The sequence below is a fragment of the Corapipo altera genome, unplaced genomic scaffold (genome assembly GCF_003945725.1).
Source record: "Corapipo altera isolate COAL_440 unplaced genomic scaffold, ASM394572v1 61286, whole genome shotgun sequence".
NCBI lineage: Eukaryota > Metazoa > Chordata > Aves > Passeriformes > Pipridae > Corapipo > Corapipo altera.
This window is the reverse complement of record NW_020884907.1, coordinates 1,647,781-1,668,062: the sequence shown is the minus strand read 5'-3', so window position 1 is coordinate 1,668,062 and position 20,282 is coordinate 1,647,781. Positions and strand designations below refer to the sequence as shown.

General features: G+C 37.5%; 1 protein-coding gene across 2 annotated transcripts in view; it reads left to right on the top strand.

Moving 5' to 3' along the window:
- DTWD2 (DTW domain containing 2) overlaps nucleotides 1-17,281 on the top strand; it is a 79,119-nt gene extending 61,838 nt beyond the window's left edge. For both annotated transcript variants that reach the window (XM_027652541.1, XM_027652542.1), the window contains 2 exons: nucleotides 10,496-10,624; nucleotides 15,870-17,281. In XM_027652541.1, coding sequence (XP_027508342.1) covers nucleotides 10,496-10,624; nucleotides 15,870-16,040 — 300 coding nt within the window. In that variant the 3' untranslated portion in view covers nucleotides 16,041-17,281. The remainder of the gene's footprint in view (nucleotides 1-10,495; nucleotides 10,625-15,869) is intronic.
- Nucleotides 17,282-20,282: the final 3,001 nt, after the last annotated feature.

Below are 20,282 nucleotides of genomic sequence, written 5' to 3'. Positions count from 1 at the left end.
GGTGATTTCACTTATAATCCCACAGGACAACCCATTTATCCTTAGAGTGGAGAAGTTTTTGTGAGCTTTGATAATAAATTTTTATTTGTGAGTTATGTTGTTTTTTTCCAATTGTGTAATTTTTGATGTGGTAAGAAAACTTGTTTTCATGGAGTAAGGAACGCACATCCTCTCCTGGGTATGATGACTGGTAAGATAAACATAATCACTAAAACCTGTCGCATACTGGGAAATGTTTGTTGTGTTCAGTTTTTAGCTGCTGTCTCATTACAACCTAAACATTAAAAAAAAAACAAACTCAATTTCAAACTCTAGAGAACAAAGGACTGGCAGAAATTGCTGTTTGAGAAGGCTGAGATCAGATGGAGAGAACCGAGAATTATTTTGGGTCAAGACTGACTATCTCATAGTTGAGATATGATTCTGAGCAATCAACAGCAGTCTGTCCTTCTGACATTTAGGTTAATTTGAATGACACTGGTCCATTTTGACATTTTTCTAGTCGTAAGTATGTATTTATTACCTCTGAATACAGTGGCATTTTCTTTGTGACTGAAAGGTAATTTGCCAGATGTCAAAAGCGTATGCTTTTTTGGGGCAGAAACTTTGCTTTTATTTTTTTGCTGTTTCTTTCATAATTGCTGTCAAACTCTTTGACAAATATCTGAATATTAAATTGCTAAAAAAACTCAGTATCAGTTGCATATGGGTACCTCTACATGTCAGTTCAAGATGGGTACCATTGTACCCATCTTGAAATTCTCATGGGATATGAACTTTTTTTAAAAAGTAAACTAGACATATATTTCATTTTGATTGAGTTTGCTTTAAAATAGCTAGGTTAATTGAAGGCTTTTTTCTTGTTTTAGTCTTTCTTTTTATGTTCTCTTGTGCCCTTGCCAAAATTTTTCTCAGGAGCTTCTCCCACTGCTTTTTCCCCATCCAAAAAAGTGCTTACTACTATTCATATATAATAAAAAAGAAAGAAATCACAGAAAGCAGAAGTAATTAGTAGATTCCAAAGAACAGTGTCATTGCATTGATGCTACATTCTAACACTGAGGTATTTAATTTTCCTTTTCAATTTTCTGATATTTGCAGGTAATTAAAGTTAAATGGCTGTGACAATGCACATAATTAATTTTTCTTCCTTCATTTCATGACCCCATTCTCTAGATTCATACTCTGTTCACTTACTGAATTTACTTGCAGCACTTTCCTGTTTTATTAATTATTAAAAGAATAGTGCTGCATAAAATATTGAACTGTTGGCTGACATTAATTTTTTAAATGTAAGCAGAACAAGAGAGGTATTACCAGAAATAATTTCTGGATTTTCCCTTCTTTAAGTACAAAAGAATTGCAAGACATGCAAATTAGCTGGAAATGCATAGTCATTTTACAAAGTGCCAGGTGTACCCTATATGACTTGCACTTAAATGTAATTATTTTCATATAACAGAATTATTTCATTCCTTAGTTATAGATAAAACCATGCACTTTCAGAACTGGAGACCATAATCAGACGCTATTTCAGTTATTTGTGCAAAATGCATAGTCCAGACTTTACTGGGTCAGTCCTATCTTCTGTAATGCGTTAGCTGTGAGGGCTTTCCTCTCCTTACAGTTTCATTGTCTCTTAGCTGTTAATTTTTAGGATATTTGAGTCAGGCTTGTGCTGCCTTCTTTTACAGGAATTAGAATTATTACTTTTAGATTAAAACTACAGCTTGTCTTCATTGGGCTTTATTTCAGTTAGCTATTTTAACTGAAGGCAAATCTATTTTGCTTTTTGTAAGGATAGTAGAGCCTGCTGGTTTGGTTTTGGTTTTTTTTTTTTTTTTTTAGTGCCTCTTGTGCTTGGAAATATTCATATAAGAAACAAAGGGGAATGTATGTATCCCTCAGGGATTGGTACTCGGGCTGATACTGTTCAACACCCTTGTCAGTGATGTGGACAGTGGGATCGAGGGCACCCTCAGCACGTTCAGTGACAACTTCAAGTTGTGTGGTGCAGTTGACACACTGGAGAGAAGGGATGCTATCCAGAGGGATCTGGATAGGCTTGAGAGGTGTGCATGGGCCTGTGTAAACCTCATGAAGTTCAACAAAACAAAGTGCTACGCCTGTGGCAATCCCAGACGCACCTACGGGTTGGTTGGAGAAGTGATTGAGAGCAGCTCTGCGGAGAAAGACTTGGAGTTGGTGGTTGATGGAAAACTGTACATGAGCTGGCAGTGTGTGCTCACAGCCCAGAAAGGCCTTGAGAAACCTGGTCTAATGGGAGGTGTCCCATGGCTGGGAGGGTCGGGACTAGATGATCTTTAAGGTCCCTTCCAACCCTTAACATTTTACGGTTCTGTGGTTAAGTATCAAAGTATACAGATGGGCATAAGCATCTGAAGTAACTTTCCAAAGCATTGTTTACTTTGGTGATGTTTCTAAACTACTGAAGTTTGCTGGTGTTTCTGCTGCCTTATTTTACAATCAAAAGAGAAGACAATTGAATTTGACTTTACAAGACGTGACAAGTGCTAAACTGTTGAATTCTGTTAGCATCTTTGAGAAGATGCCAAAAATTTGAATTCTTACAAAAACTTTGATGTGGGATTCCTAGTTAAAACACTTCAGAAATTATTGCATAAGCAGAAAGAAGGGCCCATTGTAAATAGTTTCATAGAAGAAAATAAGTACTCAGAAGGTCACTGAAAACTGTCTTGTGTTTTTGTTTAGACCTTTGATTTCATAGTGCATTAAAACCAGAACTATGTAGCCTAAGGAATAATTAAGTAGTTGTTGGACTTTGTCAAAACAGTCTGCATACATAGCACTAAATATTTTGAATGACCAGGTTCTCTTTCAAGCAGAATTGGGCTTTGGGACCTGAATTTTCACTTAACTTCATATAGTATCATGTGTAAAGATGATCAATGTAGATATACAGATTAGATTACAGATATATTTGGAAAAGTGAGGTATCTATTTTGGTTGCCATTTTTTAACTTTAGTAAATATTTAGCTTGCAGTTCTTTGAACTGTTTAATAAATGGAAGTTTCATGTTTATGTGTCAAATTCTCTGGTCTTTACACAGAATAAATTACAAAGTAGGAAGCTTGCTAGGTGAGAAACTTGTCTTCCTTAGATAAATTATCTTATTAGTAATGTTTTTTTATCAGTGTTTTTTCTGTCTTGGTTCACTTACCACAATTTCTTACATGTAGAAAATGTAATGTTATCATATCATATATGATCATAAAAGCTTTGTATTTATTCTGATTTACTTTTTAAAAGCACTATTTCCTTTTTACATTCATTACTTCCTTGCCCAGCCCAAGAAATTGGCTGAAGCACAGTAGGGGCAATCTAAAAACTCAGCCTGGCAAGGGTGGGGTGGATAAAGTGCATGTGCTTGTGTTTGGGGTTTTTTTCCCCCAAATTTCTCTTCTTTTGCTTTGTTTTGTTAAAAAAAATAAAAAAATTCTTAGGAGTGTGATGTAAGAATCTCTGTTTCTGAAGGACACATTCCTTTTGCAATTTACTTTATCTTCTTGTCAATCAGCTGCATCTGAGAGTGAAAGCAAGGAACACAGTAGAAAAATACTCTGCAATCTGAGTTATTCTCATTGAAAAAGATGTCTTAAGAAGGGTCAGAGTATCTGGAAACACTAAAACTGATTTTTTCCCAGGATTTACTTGTGGCGTTCTCAAATATTTTTCTATATCTCAAATTACAGGTTACTTATGTTATTTTGAACTTGTTTATACAGGAAAGAGACATAATGAAGTACTAGAGGTGATTTTTTAAAAATAGTTGTCATTTGACATAGTCATGAGACAGAGAGACATCGTGTAGGATTATATTCAGATTATGAACATTAAGTCATTCAGTGAGTAGTTCTACTGATTTCTTCTGGACCATTTATCTTTATCATATAATAGCCCCCAGCAATGAAGTATGGTTCTTAAATTGTTTTGGTTCCAGAAGCAAAGAAAGGGCATTCTTGAAAGCACATAGAGGTTTAATGTATTTTCATACATGAACAACATACTTGATGAAAGAAAATCTGGGCACTGATCTTACAGAGATGTGTTTTATAAGGGTGTAAGAAGGTTTCTGATTTTGACCTGCAAAAGAGCTAATTTGAATGGCAACTCTGAATTCAGTTCTACTGTGTAGGTTGAAAAGAGTGTAAGTAGGCAGAACCTACACACAGCCACTGCTCAGCAGAAGTCATTATGCTTCTCTTCCACACAGAGAATATTATATACTTACCACAGAATCCCACCGTAGCAGCAGTGAGATATCCTGAGGCTTGTTGGAGTAATGAGACTCTGGAGTCTAACATTAGACTCCAGAGACACCATATGGAGACACCATAAATTGCCTGAGAGAAAGGGTTTATGGGATACCTAAAGAGAAGAGTTCCTGGGAAATTGTCAAAGACGTCTGCAAAATATTTCCTAGAAATTGAACAGATTACTTCAGGTTTACCTGAAAGTCACCATATAATCTCTGACTTGTTTCACCATTTTACATGGATATTCCTAAATATCATAGAATGTCAAGGATTGGAAGGGGCCTTAAAAATCATCTAGTTCCCACCCACTCTCCCATGGGCAAGAACACCTCCCACTAGACCAGGTTGCTCAAGGCTTTATCCAGCCTGGCCTTGAACACTGCCAGAGTTGCTGCATCCATGACCTTCTTGGGCAACCTGTTCCAGTGTCTCACCACCCTCACAGTAAAGAATTTCTTCCTAGTATCTAAATTAAATTTCCCCTCTTTCAATTTGAACCCATTACTCCTTGTCCTATCACTACAATTTCCTTACAAAGAGTCCTTTTCCAGCTTCCATATAGGCCCCTTTCAAATACTGAAAGGCTGCTATGAGGTCTTCACACAACTGTCTGTTCTTCAGGCTGAACAGCCCTAATTTTCTCAGACTGTCTTTGTAGGGGACATGCTCCAGTCCCATAATCAACCTTGTGGCCTCCTCTGGACTTGTTCCAACAGTTCCATGTCCTTATGTTGGGGACACCAGAAGTGGATGCAGTACTCCAAGAACAGACTAGAAGGGAAGAAGAACCTCCCTTGCCCTGCTGGCCACATTCCTTTCGATGCAGCCCAGGACAGGGTTGGTTTTCTGGGCTGTGAGCACACACTGCCAGCTCATGTTGAGTTTTTCATCTACCATCAACCCCAAATGTTTTGTCACGGGGCTGCTCTCAAATCACTTCTCCAACCAACCTGTAGGTGTGCCTGGGGATTGCCAGGACCCAGGTGTAGGACCTTCCACTTCACTTTGTTGAGCTTCATGAGGTTTACACAGACCAGGTCCCTCTGGATGGCGTCCCTTCCCTCCAGGATATCAACTGCACCACACAACTTGAAGTTGTCAGTGAACTTGCTGAGGGTGCCCTCGATCCCACTGTCCATGAAGCTGACAAAGGTGTTGAACAGTACTGGTCCCAGTACCGACCCCTGAGGGACACCACTCATCACTGGTCTCCACAGGGACAAAGAGCTGTTGACCACAACTCTTTCTGTGCATCAATACAGCCAGTTCTTTATCCACTGTGTGGCCCATCCATCAAATCCATGTCTCTCCAGCAGCACAGTGTCAAATGCTTTGGATAAGTCTAGATGGGCGATGTCAGTTGCTCTGCTTCAGTCCACCAGAGCTGTACCACCGTCATACACAGTTTTCAAGAGTATCCGCTCCATGATCTTACCTGGCACAGACGTGAGACTGACTGGTCTGTAGATCACCAGGTCTTCTGCGTTCCCCTTTTTAATAATGGGGGCTATATTTCTCTTTTTCCAGTCATTAAAGTCGCGCAAGGTGGATAGAGGGTTTTGTGACAGTTTCGTATGCTTTTTCCAGCTGTCCATTTGTGACACTTGCATGGCAGTTATTCCCTCCAGTATTTTAGAAACAGAGTGCTCTTAAGATGTCACTTTAAATTAAAGCCAAGATTTTGAACAAAATAATTTATTTATATTCTTGATTTAAATTTCAGTAGCATGCTGAGACTCAATTTACTCAGGCTGTTTTCTCTGTCAGAAAGGTAATTTTATTTAACTGTATGAAATTTTGTCAAAAAGAGAAATTTGTTTTAGCTTACAGGTAAAAGGTACTTGTGCCAACTGGATACTGAGTGAAAAATCTTCCCATACCTGACACCCATCATCTGTCTGAGGTTGTTTGTGCTGTAGAACACAGAAAATGCTCTTCCTCCACAGCACCTTAAAAGCAACTTTTTCTTAGTTTCTAGAAGGACAGGGAAGATGGCAGGATATGGTTGTACTCTTTCTGGGGGTTTTTTTGTGCCTTTTGTTTAAAAAAATTCTGAGAGATACTTATTAAAGTAATAGAACATATGAACAATAACTACTGCCTATGTTAAGCAGGAGGACAGATGGTGCTTGCTTGTTTCATTCTTGGAGAGTTTAGAGATTAATTCCCAAATAGAAATTCAGGTTTTGTAAAGACACGTAAGTAAAAAAGAGGGGATCTTAAGTACTAGGTTTTTTGTAGAAGCCACAGAATAATATGTTGTGCTTCTGCCTGTTTTGAGATGCCTGTAGTGTTATTGCAGACAACAGGACAGGCAAGAATTGTTTAGTGTGCCCTGTGAGACAGATGTACTAACTTTGTAGCCTTTTTGAGTTGTTGGTGATGCATGTTTTCCAAATATAATTTTGGATAATGCTGGATTCTATTTGGATAGTAAAGCTAGTAAGAGTAATGATGAAAAAATGGGCATAGAAAAGGTAGAAAGTTAAGTATATTGACATTAAGGAGGGGACTGAGAAAAACATGTAGAGCTTTCTGTGAGAGCTCCAGTTCTGTTATTTATAATAAAAGCAGAAATCAATTTCCTGTTTTTACTGGCTTAAATTTTTAAAATTTCAAACAGTGGGTCTTCGACCCCATCAAGGCAACACTTTTTCTTCCATCAGCTTTGAACAGCTGAATGGGATCAGCTGGGATCGTTACTTGCCTGGGGTATGTCCAAAGAAGGCCCGGGAAGAAAAACTCAGCCCTGAGAAACACTGAAGGGTCACTGTTTTTACTGTGGTTCAAATCCTTTGTAAATGCTCAAAGTCTATAGGATCTGCTAATTGAGTGGTGCCCTGGCAGATAAACCAGTGTTTATTAAGTTAATGTAGCAGTTTGTGAGAATTGCTGAAATTCAGGCTTTTGGAAACCACAGGTGTTGAGTTACAGTAGAAATAAAATTTGATTTTATGTTTTGCTTCATATTTCTGATGGCTTGGAAACTTAAGTCCCCAAACTCCCTTGAACTTACAGAGAATAGATACACTCATTTCAGTGTCTTGGCTAAATTCCAGCAAGTAATTGCATTCAGTTTATCTAAATTCCACTCTAGTTTGAATTGGTTGAGATAGCTTCCATCTTCTGTCTTATGTTATTGTTTATTTAGGTGTGTGGTGTTAAATCAGCTGCTGTTTTTCCAACTTGGCATTGCTATATTTTGTTAGAAACTAATACTATTTCAGAGTGTACATATGATTTGCAAATTTCTTTGAAGCAAAAGAAAGAAAAGTAAATTGTTGTGTAGTGGTATTTGTTATTTAATGGAGAAGTGCTTATAAAATATCATGATTGTTGTTTTGAAATGTTCTTGAATAGGATTTTTATGTATGCTCATTCTGAGTTTTTAAAGTCTAATGTCAGGGGTAAATAATGTGATTTTGTTTAAATTAACTGGAGATGATCATTTCTCTAAATCTGTATTAAACTTTTTCACCTGGATTTGAGATATGCAAGGGACTGACAAAGAATCCATATGTCCTTTGCATGAGACTGTTGCAATACTCTACCTGAAATTATTAACTCCACAAAAGACAAGACAAGTTTTAGACCTGTTGGCTGAAAATGACAGAAGTCGTCCTCCTACCCAGTCAAGTTTGAGAACAGTAAATGTTTCCTATATCTAGGCATTTTTTTTCAAGAAGATATTCATCCCATGTCTGAAATAAGTATTAACTATACTAATTTGTTTCAATTTCTGTATTGTTTTATCTTTGTAGCAGCGCATTGTCGGTTTTATTGATTCAGTGAATGTCCCTAGTTTCAGATAAAAACTTTGGTGAGCCTGTGCAATTTGCGATAGATAAAGGCTACCCTGACTGTATTTCAGGTGACTAAGTATCACTTATTTAGGTACTGGGCCCTGGATTAAAGACTAGGGTACAGTGTATACTGAAAGAAACCAAAGAGACAAACTGTAGCAGAAAGTTGTCCTGATTGGCTATTCTTCCTCTATCTCCACCACTGTCTGTGGTATTTTAATCTTATCCCAGGGAATATGTAATATTTCAGAAAAATGGATGGGCATCACTTGTTTCCATCCTTTCACATTCTTCCCAGGAAAGAAGGAATTTGGTTGCTGCTGCTGTTGCTATTAGAACTAGAAAGTTGCCCTTCTATACATTGTCTGTTGTTTAAGAGCTGAACTTACAGACCTTTTAGCTCCACAGAGTGGCATAGTGCAGGCAGCTTTTCTTCTCTGTAGAAGTTGTCTTGCAATCATGAATAATTTTTCTTCCTCTGGAGTGCTGATTACCATAAGTGTTTTTCAGCATGACACCCAAGAAATGAAGTATAGAAACCAGCAGACACAACTACTTCCAAACTCTACAAAAAAAGCGCCTTAAAGCACTGCCCAAGGAGGGGGAAGCCCCTGTGCTGCAGGTAGTCCATTAGACGGTTTCGACCTCTGTAGAGATACTCTGTGAAGAATGTGGCTGTTGAGAAAAGGTGTGGGTATATGTCTGCTTTGCTGCTCAGGTTACATGTTGGAGAAATGGTGGACTGAGTTCACCTTGGTTTTTGATACCTGTCTGTAAGTTTCTAAGTAGGGACTATAAGCTTCCAGCAGCATAGATTTCTGTATACTTCAAATAACTAGTGTTCCTATTCTGTTGTGATGAAGATCTATACATGGTACCAGGAGAAGCATAAAACCAAAGAAAACCTTGAGGAATAACAAATGAAAATCTTAATTTAATTTTATTTTTAATTTTCTTTTTAATTTCATTAGATATACAGATGTCCAAATTCTACATTTTGTCTCTTAAATTCATTTATTCTTATCTTGTTTTTCAATACCAAATAAAGGAGGTAGTTGATAAAGGCTACAGTTTTCTGGGTTTTCTTGTATTTTAGTAGATTGAGGTTTTATAGCTAACTTACTTGTACTTTCCAGAGTGCATTTTCTCTCTCTTGTTGCCTTCTTTTTATTTTCTTATTTTTTATTTGCATTAAATTGAGATCAGGTAAAGCAGTGGAATTTGATCTTATTCATTCATGTTTCTTCAGCAGCTTGGAGTTTTCCTTTTGTAAATGAGCCACCTTGAACTTTAGAGAATGAGTAATTGCATGTAAAAGAGATGAAGGAAAATGAAACATTACAAATAAAAACAAAAATGAGAAAGTGAAGGGGGAAAGTGTTGAATGAAGTGAGGAATGCTGACAGACTTCTGGCAAGCAAAATGGGAGCAATATGATGATGGCCATGGGAATCAGTCACTCATTTTTTCAGGAAGAATCAAAATGCAATTTTTTGGATGAGATTAAAAAAACCCCCTTGCTCTTTTAGAATAATTCATCAAGCTTTATGGTTCTGTACTAGAATTTTTTTGGAAAAGGAACTGAGAATTTTTGGTTAGGAATATTGCTAAAACATTACTTGTTTTTCAAATTACATTTTAAGTGTATGTGGAGATGGAAATCTTTGAAATGAAGGAATAATATCTGAATTTTCACATAGAGTCTAATAGTGTAAATTCTGTGCTGTTTCAACCACTGATTATAAACTTAGTAAAAGCTTTTGGAGCTGATAAAACAGGCCAAGGAGTAGTTGAATTAAATTTCTTTTTTTTTAAAAAACCTTTAACTTGCAAGATGTAAAGTGTTTATTGCTTGAGGCAGAGCTATTAAGTAATTTTCAAACATGATTTAGGTGAGCAAATAGCCCTAATCAGTGACCTAGTACATTATATGAATAAGTGTGGTTTCTAGAAATCTTTAATCCAGAACTTGACAAATAATATTTAGCCAAGGTATATAGTGTTAGTGACTATATGGCCATTGCACATTGCACGGGATTATGTATCTGTTTAGAGTGTGCAATAAAACAAGTATGAGTGAATAATTTTATTTTTGTTATAGCATATCTGTGGTTGCTAAAATTTAACTTAATCTTTCTCTAGGAAACAATTGTATTTCCTTTACATGTTTGTACAGTAACAGATGTGCAGTTTTTGTTTCTGATGGTGACTCAGATGTGTTACAGTATTACACTTAACAGTAGCATAAGGTCATTGTCTACTGGGAGCCAAAACAGCAAAAAAAAGGCAAGTGACCACAAAGGGAAAGGGAGTGTGTTTTGCTTGGTGTAGAGAATAGGTATCCTGTTTGCTATCCTGACCTGTTTATTTTACTAGAGTTTACTATTTTTCAGGTGCAGTTAAAAACCAATCATTCAAGTCAATATGTAATTCGTACACAGCCAACGAACACCTGTCTGTCTACACTTGAATGTGCAGCTGTTGCTCTTACTATCATGGAAAAGAATAAGAGCATACAAGAGGTATGTAACTTCAAACACCTGGGTTTTTCTTCTGTGAATGGTAGAGGAGCAGCAATGATACTTTGCTATTAGTGTAACACATTTGACAGTTAAAATCTTAATGACATTGTAATGGTTTTGTTGAATAGGAAACTAAACAAGAATGTACCAGTGGAAACCATTTTTCTTCAGTGTGTTCAGACTACTGTGATTCCTTCATGTTTGCCCAAAAAGGCTCTACGGTTTTCTTGTTCTTTACCCAACATAGCTGTGAGATTGCTAAGAAAACTTGTTAGGTACAAAGACTGAATGTTTGCTAGCTTTGTAGCTCTGCAGGCTAATGAGGCAACACCTGACACAGAGGGAGCTAACTGGGACAGCCCAACCTGCTCCACAAATAAAGAAATTAGCAACTAGTTCAACCAAGAAAAGGCAGTGGGTGATAGTAGTGGGTGACTCTGCTTTATGAGGCACAGAGGCACTCATCTCTTAAAGGCCTGACCTGCTCTCAAGAGAGGTGTGTCGCCTTCAGGGAGCCCAGATAAGGAATGTCACTGAGAAGCTGCCAAACCTAGTTAAACCCACTGATTATTAGTGTTCCAAGTGAGAGCTTGCAGCAGTCTGGGGGATTACAGAGTCAGTAAAGGGCTCTGGAGCTCGAGTAGTTTTTTCATCAGTCCTTCAGGTCAAAGGAGAGGGTCTCGAAATGGCCAGCTGAATCTGACAGGTCAGCAAATGTTAAAAGTGATGGGACTGTAGTCAGGATTTTTTACTCAGACCATGGGACTTGCTTTGCTAAGCCTGATTTCCTGGGGAGGTGGTGGGATCAGTCTGACAAGGGAGGGAAAATGTATCTTTGGTTGGAGACTTGCCAATCTGGTGAATGTGGCTTTAAACTAGATTTTTCAGGGGAGGGCACCTATCTATCCCAATGCTGCCAGTGAAGGAGGGGATGTAGCCCTCTCTGTCAAGGACCAGCTGGAGAGTATAGGACTCTGCCTGAGGAAGGATGAGCAGCCAGCTGAGAGTGTCTGGGTGAAGTTTAAGGGGAGGACAAGGGATGTTATACTGGGGTCTGCTACAGGCCACCTGATCAGGAGGATGGTGTGGATGAAGCCCTCTCTAGGCAGATAGGAGTAGCCTCATGCTCACAAGCCCTGATTTCTCATGGGGGATTTCAACCACCCTGATATCTGTTGGAGGGACAGCACAGCAGGGCACAAGCAATCCCAGAGGTTCCTCAAATGTGTCAGTGACAACTTCCTTACACAAGTGATTGAGGAGCTAACAGGGACAGGTGTCATGCTGGACCTTGTGCTCACCAACAGAGTGAGGAATTTAGTGCTCTGAGGCAGCCTTGGCTGCAGGGACCATGAGATGGTGGAGTTTGAGATCCTCAGGGCAGTGAAGATGGCACTCACTACCCTGGACTTCAGGAGGAGCAGCCTGTGGCCTCTTCAAGGAACTACTTGGTAGAGTCCCAGGGGATGGAGCCCTGGAGGGCAGAGGGGCCCAAGACTGCTGGCTGAATTTCAAGGATCACCTCCTCCAAGCTCAGGAATGATGCATCGCAACATTGGAGGAAATCAGGCAAAAATGCCAGGAGGCCCCCATGGATGGATAAGGAGCTGCTGAGCAAACTCAGACCAAAAAAGAAGCTTTCAGAAAATGGAAATGAGGACAGGTGGCCTGGAAGGAACACAGGGAAATTGTACTGGAAGCTAGGGGTAAGCTTAGGGAAACCAAGGCCTAGTTAGAATTGAGTCTGGCCTGTGATATCAAGGATAACAGGAAGGACTTCTGTAGATCTATTACAAGGAAAAGAAAGGCTAGGAATACTGTGGGACCTCTCCACAGGGAAATGGGAGACCTGGCTACCTTGGACAAAGAGAAGGCTGATGTTCTCAACGACTATGCCTCAGTCATCAGCAGCAAGTGCTCCAGCTATGCCACCCAAGTCAGGAAAAGCAAATGCAGGGATTGGGAGAATGACAGTGTTGTAGTGTCTTCCAGTTCCTTCTTTCCTTCTATGTCATTCTTTCCCCTCACATTTTCTTATCCTGTAATACTCTCTTCCACAGTTCCTGTCCCTCTGAATATAATGAGAAGAGTGACTCAGATTCTCATCGCATATATATTACTTCTTTAAAAAGTTGATTTCAAGGTGCCAAATACATACTGTGCTTGCTGCAATACAAAATAAAAATCTGTAGAGAAGGGAGCTGGAGACTTAGACCCAAGCAAATAGAAGTACTGCTATGTATATTGCAGGGAAAGTCGTGTGGAGATGCAGTGTTGTAGTTATGTCTTTGTGTGATGTTTTTCTAAGTTCACTTGACATTTTTTAGTACAAAACTTCAAATCACAGACTGTGTACCAGGCATGTGTAATATACAAAATTGTGCAAATATAAGATGCTAGACTGATTTTTTAAAAAACACAGCTTTCTTTAGGGTATTTCTTAACTGTAGTGTATAGAAAATTGCTTTATTTTGTGTACTCTGTTAAGTAGCTGTTAACAACTGTTCACTTGTACTAATGTGTGGAATGTATGTGTTGAACTCTTAATGTTACCCAAGTTATGCTCACTCTAAAGTACGATTAGTATTTGTAGCAAAGGAATATATTAGCAAGCTTGTCAGAGGTTATAGTCTAAAATCACTCTGATGTCTTAATTTTCATGAAGCCAGAAAAACATGATGATTATTTAGTTGATTTGTGTTTCTTTGATACTGAACAATATGGCAAGCAGTGACTTTGACTTTCTTGTGGTTTTTCCTAGAGGTAGCTAAAATGTGAAGCCACTTAAAGTCAGGAGAGTTTATAATTTTAATTTACACATCCTACAATAAATGTTGGGATATGATATGTATGTGTACACACCTTACAATGTTTATTTACTTCAGTTGAGAACAAAACTGTCATAGAAAAATTCACATATATCCCCCAATTTCTTCATATTCTATTAGTGAGGAACAGTATTACTTCAGGTACTGCCAGATGAGGCTGTTGGGAATTCGTAAAATACCTTTGGATACAACTTGTTAAACATTGAGCATTTTCAAGATAGGAGAAACTTGAGAAAATGTGAAGATTAGTAAAGTTTCTGTCTCCCTTACATAGGATATTAAATTGTTTAACTCCCTTAAATTTAAGGTTAACTTCACTTAAGATCTGAATTCAATATTACTGAGCTGACAGATGTTTAGAGTAGCTGGTGCTAGACTAAAAAATTTCATTTAGTTAGCAGTCAGATAGGATTAATTTCCTTTTTAGCATGTGTTGATCTCAGAATATTTACTGAAGTCAAATAACCATTATCATTTTTAATAGATTGGTAATTTTTAATTATCCTTTGAAGTTGAAACACAGCAAGGTGATCTTTGACTCTCAAAAACCTGATAACAGGTTGTGACAGGAGATTGAGTATAGTACTGCATGGAAAATAGTAAGTTTTTCTCTGCAAAAACTAGACAGCAGAGATGATCTGAATACCCACTCACAGCTATCTTGAAGATTAAATGCTGTTATAAGACAGGGCCACTGACCTCCAGTACTCCTGCAGGCATCGAATGCAACCCACTGGCTTATGTCTTCCTAGCAGTCAACTCACAACTCTTATATGTCATTGGAGGAATTTGGGACTTAATAGTTCTTGAGTTTAAGTTTATCCCAGGTTAAAGAATACTAAATCAACATTAGCCTTTCCTTGTAAGTTGTGATCCCACTAGTCTGTGATGGAAGAGGTCATTAAGATAATGTCCTTCTTGATCTTTTGTTGCTGACATTAGTAATATAATTTTAAAAAGCCTTCTGAAGAATACCTGTGAGTAGTTTTGCACCATAGCCCCTGGTCTGCAATCTGATCGTGTGCTCAGGATGTAGTACAGAAGGATCTGTGAAAATGATATAAAGCTCATCCATGTACCCACTACTTGCTACTGTTCACCCTGCATTGCTCATACACCTTTGCATCAGCTAATTAATATTTTGATACTCAACCTCTGTCTACTATAAAAAGGTTCTCAGATCAGAAATTACTCCTGTCACTTGCATAGTGTAGTGTGCCACCTCCATATCTGCCTCTGTGACAGTAGAGAGTCTCCTTAGCATTAAATCAATTGCATTTAAAACTAGACTTGGATAAAGTCTGTAGACACACAAGAAAGTATGGCTCAGAAACTGGAACTCTGTGTAAAGAGGCTTTTCCAGAAACTTGTGTATGTACGTGGGGGGTTATATTTATTTTTTTCTTTGTTGTGCTACAACAACATATTTTTCCTTCGTTAGGACTTCTGTCTTATTGAGGGTTTAGTTCATGTCCACAGTTACCTGTCTAGTATTCTGGTACCTGTATTCCTTCATCCTTATCACTCAGAACTAACTCTGCCTACTTTTCAAAGACAAAATTACCTGTTTCTCAAAGTGTTGCAGTAACCAAGAGCTACATTCATGAAAGCTCTCTGAATTGAGTGCTATTCCCAGCATATAAGATGGTGAATTGAACTTGAAAGCTATGGAAGTTAAAAACGGGCACTTAGTTTGATGCCTAGTATAAGTCACTTGATTTTCCTCTGTGCTCATAAGAGTCATGTTTTTCTCCGTAGAATCTCAGCTCCTGCTGACTGCAGTTACATTTGTGATTGCTGTACACATCTGCACATGAGGTTGTGTGATACTGAGTCAGGCAACCAGAAAATGAAGAATCTACAGTTAGGAACCTCTTGAGATAAATTTGGTTTGTGTGGCATCATTAGGTATAAATATTACTGGAAGCATGGATAGAGTACAGGATAGCAGTCCCCCGGCCTCGACCATGAGTCCCTCCTCTCTTTCTAAAACCCTGCCTCAAGGGACTTTTGTGCAAACACAAACAGCTTAGTTATTGTGACTTATTTTATTACAGCTTGTTGACCGAACCACAGTAATTGATTGTAGTCCATTACTAAGGTCAAGTCAAAGCCATAACTTACAGTAATGTAGCTGGGGCTGAAGTCAGGTTTGAGTGGATTTGAGGAAGGAGTGAAGGATGGCAGCATGTAGGTGAATATACGACTGCTGTGTGGTTCTTTTCAGTACATCTGTTTTTCAGCTGTGCCTTCTGTGTCTCCAAAGGTTATATTTTATCAGCATTTATCATCCACATTATATTTTATCAGTATTTTTAAGTAGTCATTGAATAAAAATTGATGGAATAATTGATGTCTTTAAAATATCTTACTAAAAGGCTGGGTTTTTTGTCCCCCACCCCTTCATCTTTTTGCAGACTATACTCCATCCACTTCAAGCTTTATGCTCTTTCCAGCTTCAGCATGGTGCCCAGATCCATCACAGCAAGGAACATCTTCTCAAAAATGGCTTATATGACAAGCCAATGCCGAAGAATAAACGCAAACTCAGAAGAATGGAGCTTTTGGTGAATAATGTTAAAATATAAGAAAACGGTACTGACTGTGCAGTGGAATTTATTTGCAATTATTTGCAAATTTATTCACAAATGAATAGGACTCTGAATTTGATCCAAATGGTTGACTGTACTATAATAAAACAACTTTTAGGCCTTCATAGGAAAGAGTTTATCTACCAACATGACAAACAGTAATGGACAAGCTTTTTCATTTTTGCAGTAGGCCAGGTGCCTTTTTTCAGATGATGGAAGATCATTCTCATTTCCTGGAAAGAAGAGAAAGAAAACTCTGAACATAATTTAGAGTTATGCTATCACTTGAGTGTCAAATATGATCCTCAATATGACTGGATAAATTTATTTTCGGGAGGCTTTTATCAGTACAAAAAGACAAGAAATATGAATATGAATGTGATGGGACAGTAAGGCTTCAGCATTTAGAATTATATTGAATTTCTGCTGAGCTTTTTAGCTTCAGTATCTAATTACAGTAGGCTTTCAAACTGTAATTCCTTATATTACTTGGTTCAGATGAACATAAGGCATGGTATTTGGATAGTTCTTTTTAACTTTGAGATTTTTATTTCTTATATTGTTAGAACTCCTTGTTGTAAATTTACATATATTTTACAATGCAGTCGGGTTTTGTTTCTCTCAGAGTTAATTTTTAAATTAAGCCTGCATACGTTTTTACCAGAAACTGAACAGCTCCTATATATAAAAAAAAAAAAAAAAAGGCAATGTAGAAAAATGATTTTTGGAATTTTAACTCAGGTGCTTCACTCTTACTTGAGTAAAAACTAGTCTTCTGCAAATGGGGAGATCGTGTAGATATGAATACATCATACCCATATCTTGACATGCAGTGGTTATGCTACTAAAGGAATTAAACAAGTCCAATGTAAATGGCTCTGTAAGAAGTATGATGCAATGACAAATGATTATGTCTGGTTACAGCCTACTAACAGGATTACAGATCTATTAGATTTCATGTGTTCTTTAGGTTTTCACTTCTAACGGTGATAGATAACTGTACGTCTTTCTAATGGGAATTGCTGGAAGCACAAGAATTGGGTATTTTCACAAATTTTCTGAAATAATATTCTATGATCTGGTGGAAAAAATAGAGTGAAATAAAGGGTCTCATGATTCTTTCTTGTTATACATAAATGCCTCCTTCATGCAACGAATTAAAATGGTTAATGTTTGTCTTTACTGTCGGTCCCACGCTAGGTAACAACATGGAACTAATTGGCTACTAATTAAACTTAGAAAAAGATGTTTTGTCTTTAATTTATGAGATGCAAGGCAAGAAACTACAGAATTGGGGGATGTAAACACAACTAATCAATACATTAACTGAAAGCTTTTCTGTGATTAATAGGAGAGGTCAAAATTAGGTCAGAGATTAGCTAAGAAATTTTAGTTAACCCTGAGCTAATAGTGGCCTTTTGTTTAGGCATGGATAAACAATATAATTTGTCTGACTGTGTTAGCAAAGTTTATATAACCTTTTTCTCTTCTCTCGGTCTAGATAAATCTGGTATCTGTCGCTATATTCAGCAAAGCTGAATTAGTTTTGACAAATCTGAAGCAAACCAGTCTCATATGATTAATGATAGTGTAGTTGCACTTTCATTCACATTGGAACAGAGAAAGGGCATGTTTATTCCTGTAACACACCAATCTCCAGGCCAACTTGGAGTCTGAAGTTGCAATCTCATGCAATTTGTTTGCGCAGCCTTGTGTGTGATGCTGCCTCCAGTTCTGGGATTGACATGACTCCTGCTGGGCTGGGAATCTTCTTTCCCTGTGCTGTGGGATGTGCTCAATAACTCCTTAAGGAAACTAGGGTATCAGTTAAGCTTTATTGTTAATGCCATATTTGCATATATGGATGATGTTCCCATTTAATGTTGTGTGTGTTAATTTGATTTACCTTATTTTAGATTCATCTAGAACAGTAGTGTATCTTTTGACCTACATTGTGAAGATTTTCCTAAACAAAAGATTAAATGTGTCTTTACATAATATGTGAGTTTATGTTATAGAAAACAGAAAGAAATTTGTATTACAGCCTGGAATTCAGAGCCATCTGCAAAATGCCTTAGAATTACAGGATCAGAGGAACAGTTGTCTTAATTGAGTTATAATCCTACATTAAATGCTCCCATGTGTGCAGTCTGTGCAGAGTTTTCATGTTTTTCACCAAAGGACAAATTCTGCACAGCTTACAATATGCACTTTTTAGCTTTGTTGATTCCTCTTGGTCTTTTAATTTTGCTCCTGTGGATAACAGGATTTGTAGGATCTCATGCTGGATGCATGGAAGCCTTTAATTGCTAATTTCCTGTGTTGTACGATACTAGATCAATCACTATGCAGCAGTTGCTGAAGAAATTAAAACCAATTCATTGCAAAGCTCCAGGCATTTTATTTTTGGAGCTTTTTTTGAGTGTCCTGGCTCAGCTATAATATAGTGAACATTTAGATGCAACAGAGCAGTCACATGAAGTTCAGTTTTAGATTTGTTCGAAGCTATTAAACACAAAACACAATACTTTTTAAAACTTTTTTTGCTGGAACTTTCATGATTTTAAAAATGTGCATGGTATAAGAGAAAGAATTTAGAAAATTTGTTTTCAGGTCTTTTGGATTCAAAATTTGCCTATAAATACATTACCTCAAAGAAATGAATACTCTGAAGTCCAAACTCTTTTGACTAAGTTGTGTGTGATGAACCAGCACTCTTTGTAAGCAATTCCAAAAGAATGAATTTAATTTTCAGTTTTATTTTTGCTGTTATGGTAGATCTGTTTCATTTTTCACTTTCCGAAAGATTAATGAATGAAACCCACCAGTCTAACAAAATATTGATTAAAAAAGAAGGAATGTGTTTGCTTCTAATGTTTGGTCCTTTGTCCTTGTCCATTTTGTACTTCCAAATATTGCTACCAAGATGAACTCTGCCTTCTGTGTGCCCCTGTGTTGTGCTTTAGAAAACTGGTGACATGGATATTAGGCTTTTGAACAGGTATATATATTTTTCAAAGGTAGGCGTTGTTAGGTTGCCATATTTCTATAATCTGTGAGACACAGTCTAAGAAAAAATACAAAGCTAGAAATCTTTTTAAGTAAGAACACACACCACATCTCCTCTTTCGTTTAGAAAGCTTTCATATTAAGGAGGCGCTCAGGACAAACATAAATTTATTTTTCTTCAACATTTTACTTTCATTACCTCATAACCCCATTCTACCAATAAATTACTATTTTATTAGGGTTTTTTTTGAAATAAAAAACAACCTGACTTCAAAAAGGGGAGACATTATTTTAAGACTAAGGAATTTTTTCTCAACTGCTACATTAGATAAAAAATTGCTTATGCTGCATTATTTTGTACAACTTCCCTGCTTGTTTTGAAATATAATTAAAAACTGAGTAGTTTAAAAGGGATAGTGTTTTGTGCTTTTCTCTTGGTGTTTGTATTTTTTATATCTATGTACATGAATGTACATAAATTATATATTTGTTTCTGCCTCAAAGCAGTAAAAGATATAATTTACTGTGATGATGTGCCACTACATCTCTACAGAACCGAATTTGTTTGCATGTACCAGTAATACAAAGCGGTATTACAAAGCCTAGTCCTTTTTTTTGTGTCTTTTTAACACCATTCAGTCAGTTAATGAAGAGAGATGGCTTTGCCTATGCTGTTTGAAGAAAAAGGATTCCTTTGTTATCCGTTGAAACCTGCATGAAGACTTACTCAAGTGTTTCAGTTTTAGAACTCTCTTCTTTATTTCTGCAGTGGTGGCTAACTCCCGTTTGCTGCCCCAAAAACATGCACATCTCCCTACACTCTCTCTGCATCTCCAGGTCAGTGTCCTAGTAGGAGCAATGAGCTGAATATTCTGTACCTCACCCACAGTTTTTCCTTTCCCAAATTGTTACACTCATGTTAAAAAAAACCCAAAACCAGAACTCGTTCCTTTCTTAATGCAGCCATTCCTCACCTTTCTGCTATAAAACCTGCATTTTAGGAGCTTCCATACTGCCTTGGTTACCAGGCTTGTTCCTTTTATCCCATTTTGCAAACCTTCCAAAGTCCTGGCCCTGAGAGCTGCTGCTTTTGCAGTGAAGGGACATATGACAGATGGAAGTAAAGAGGAAAGAAAAAGAGAAAGGTCTGTGTTTTAAGAAGTTGAATAAGAGACTGTCATGGTTTAACCCCAGCCAGAACCAAGCCCCACACAGCTGCTTGTTCACTCC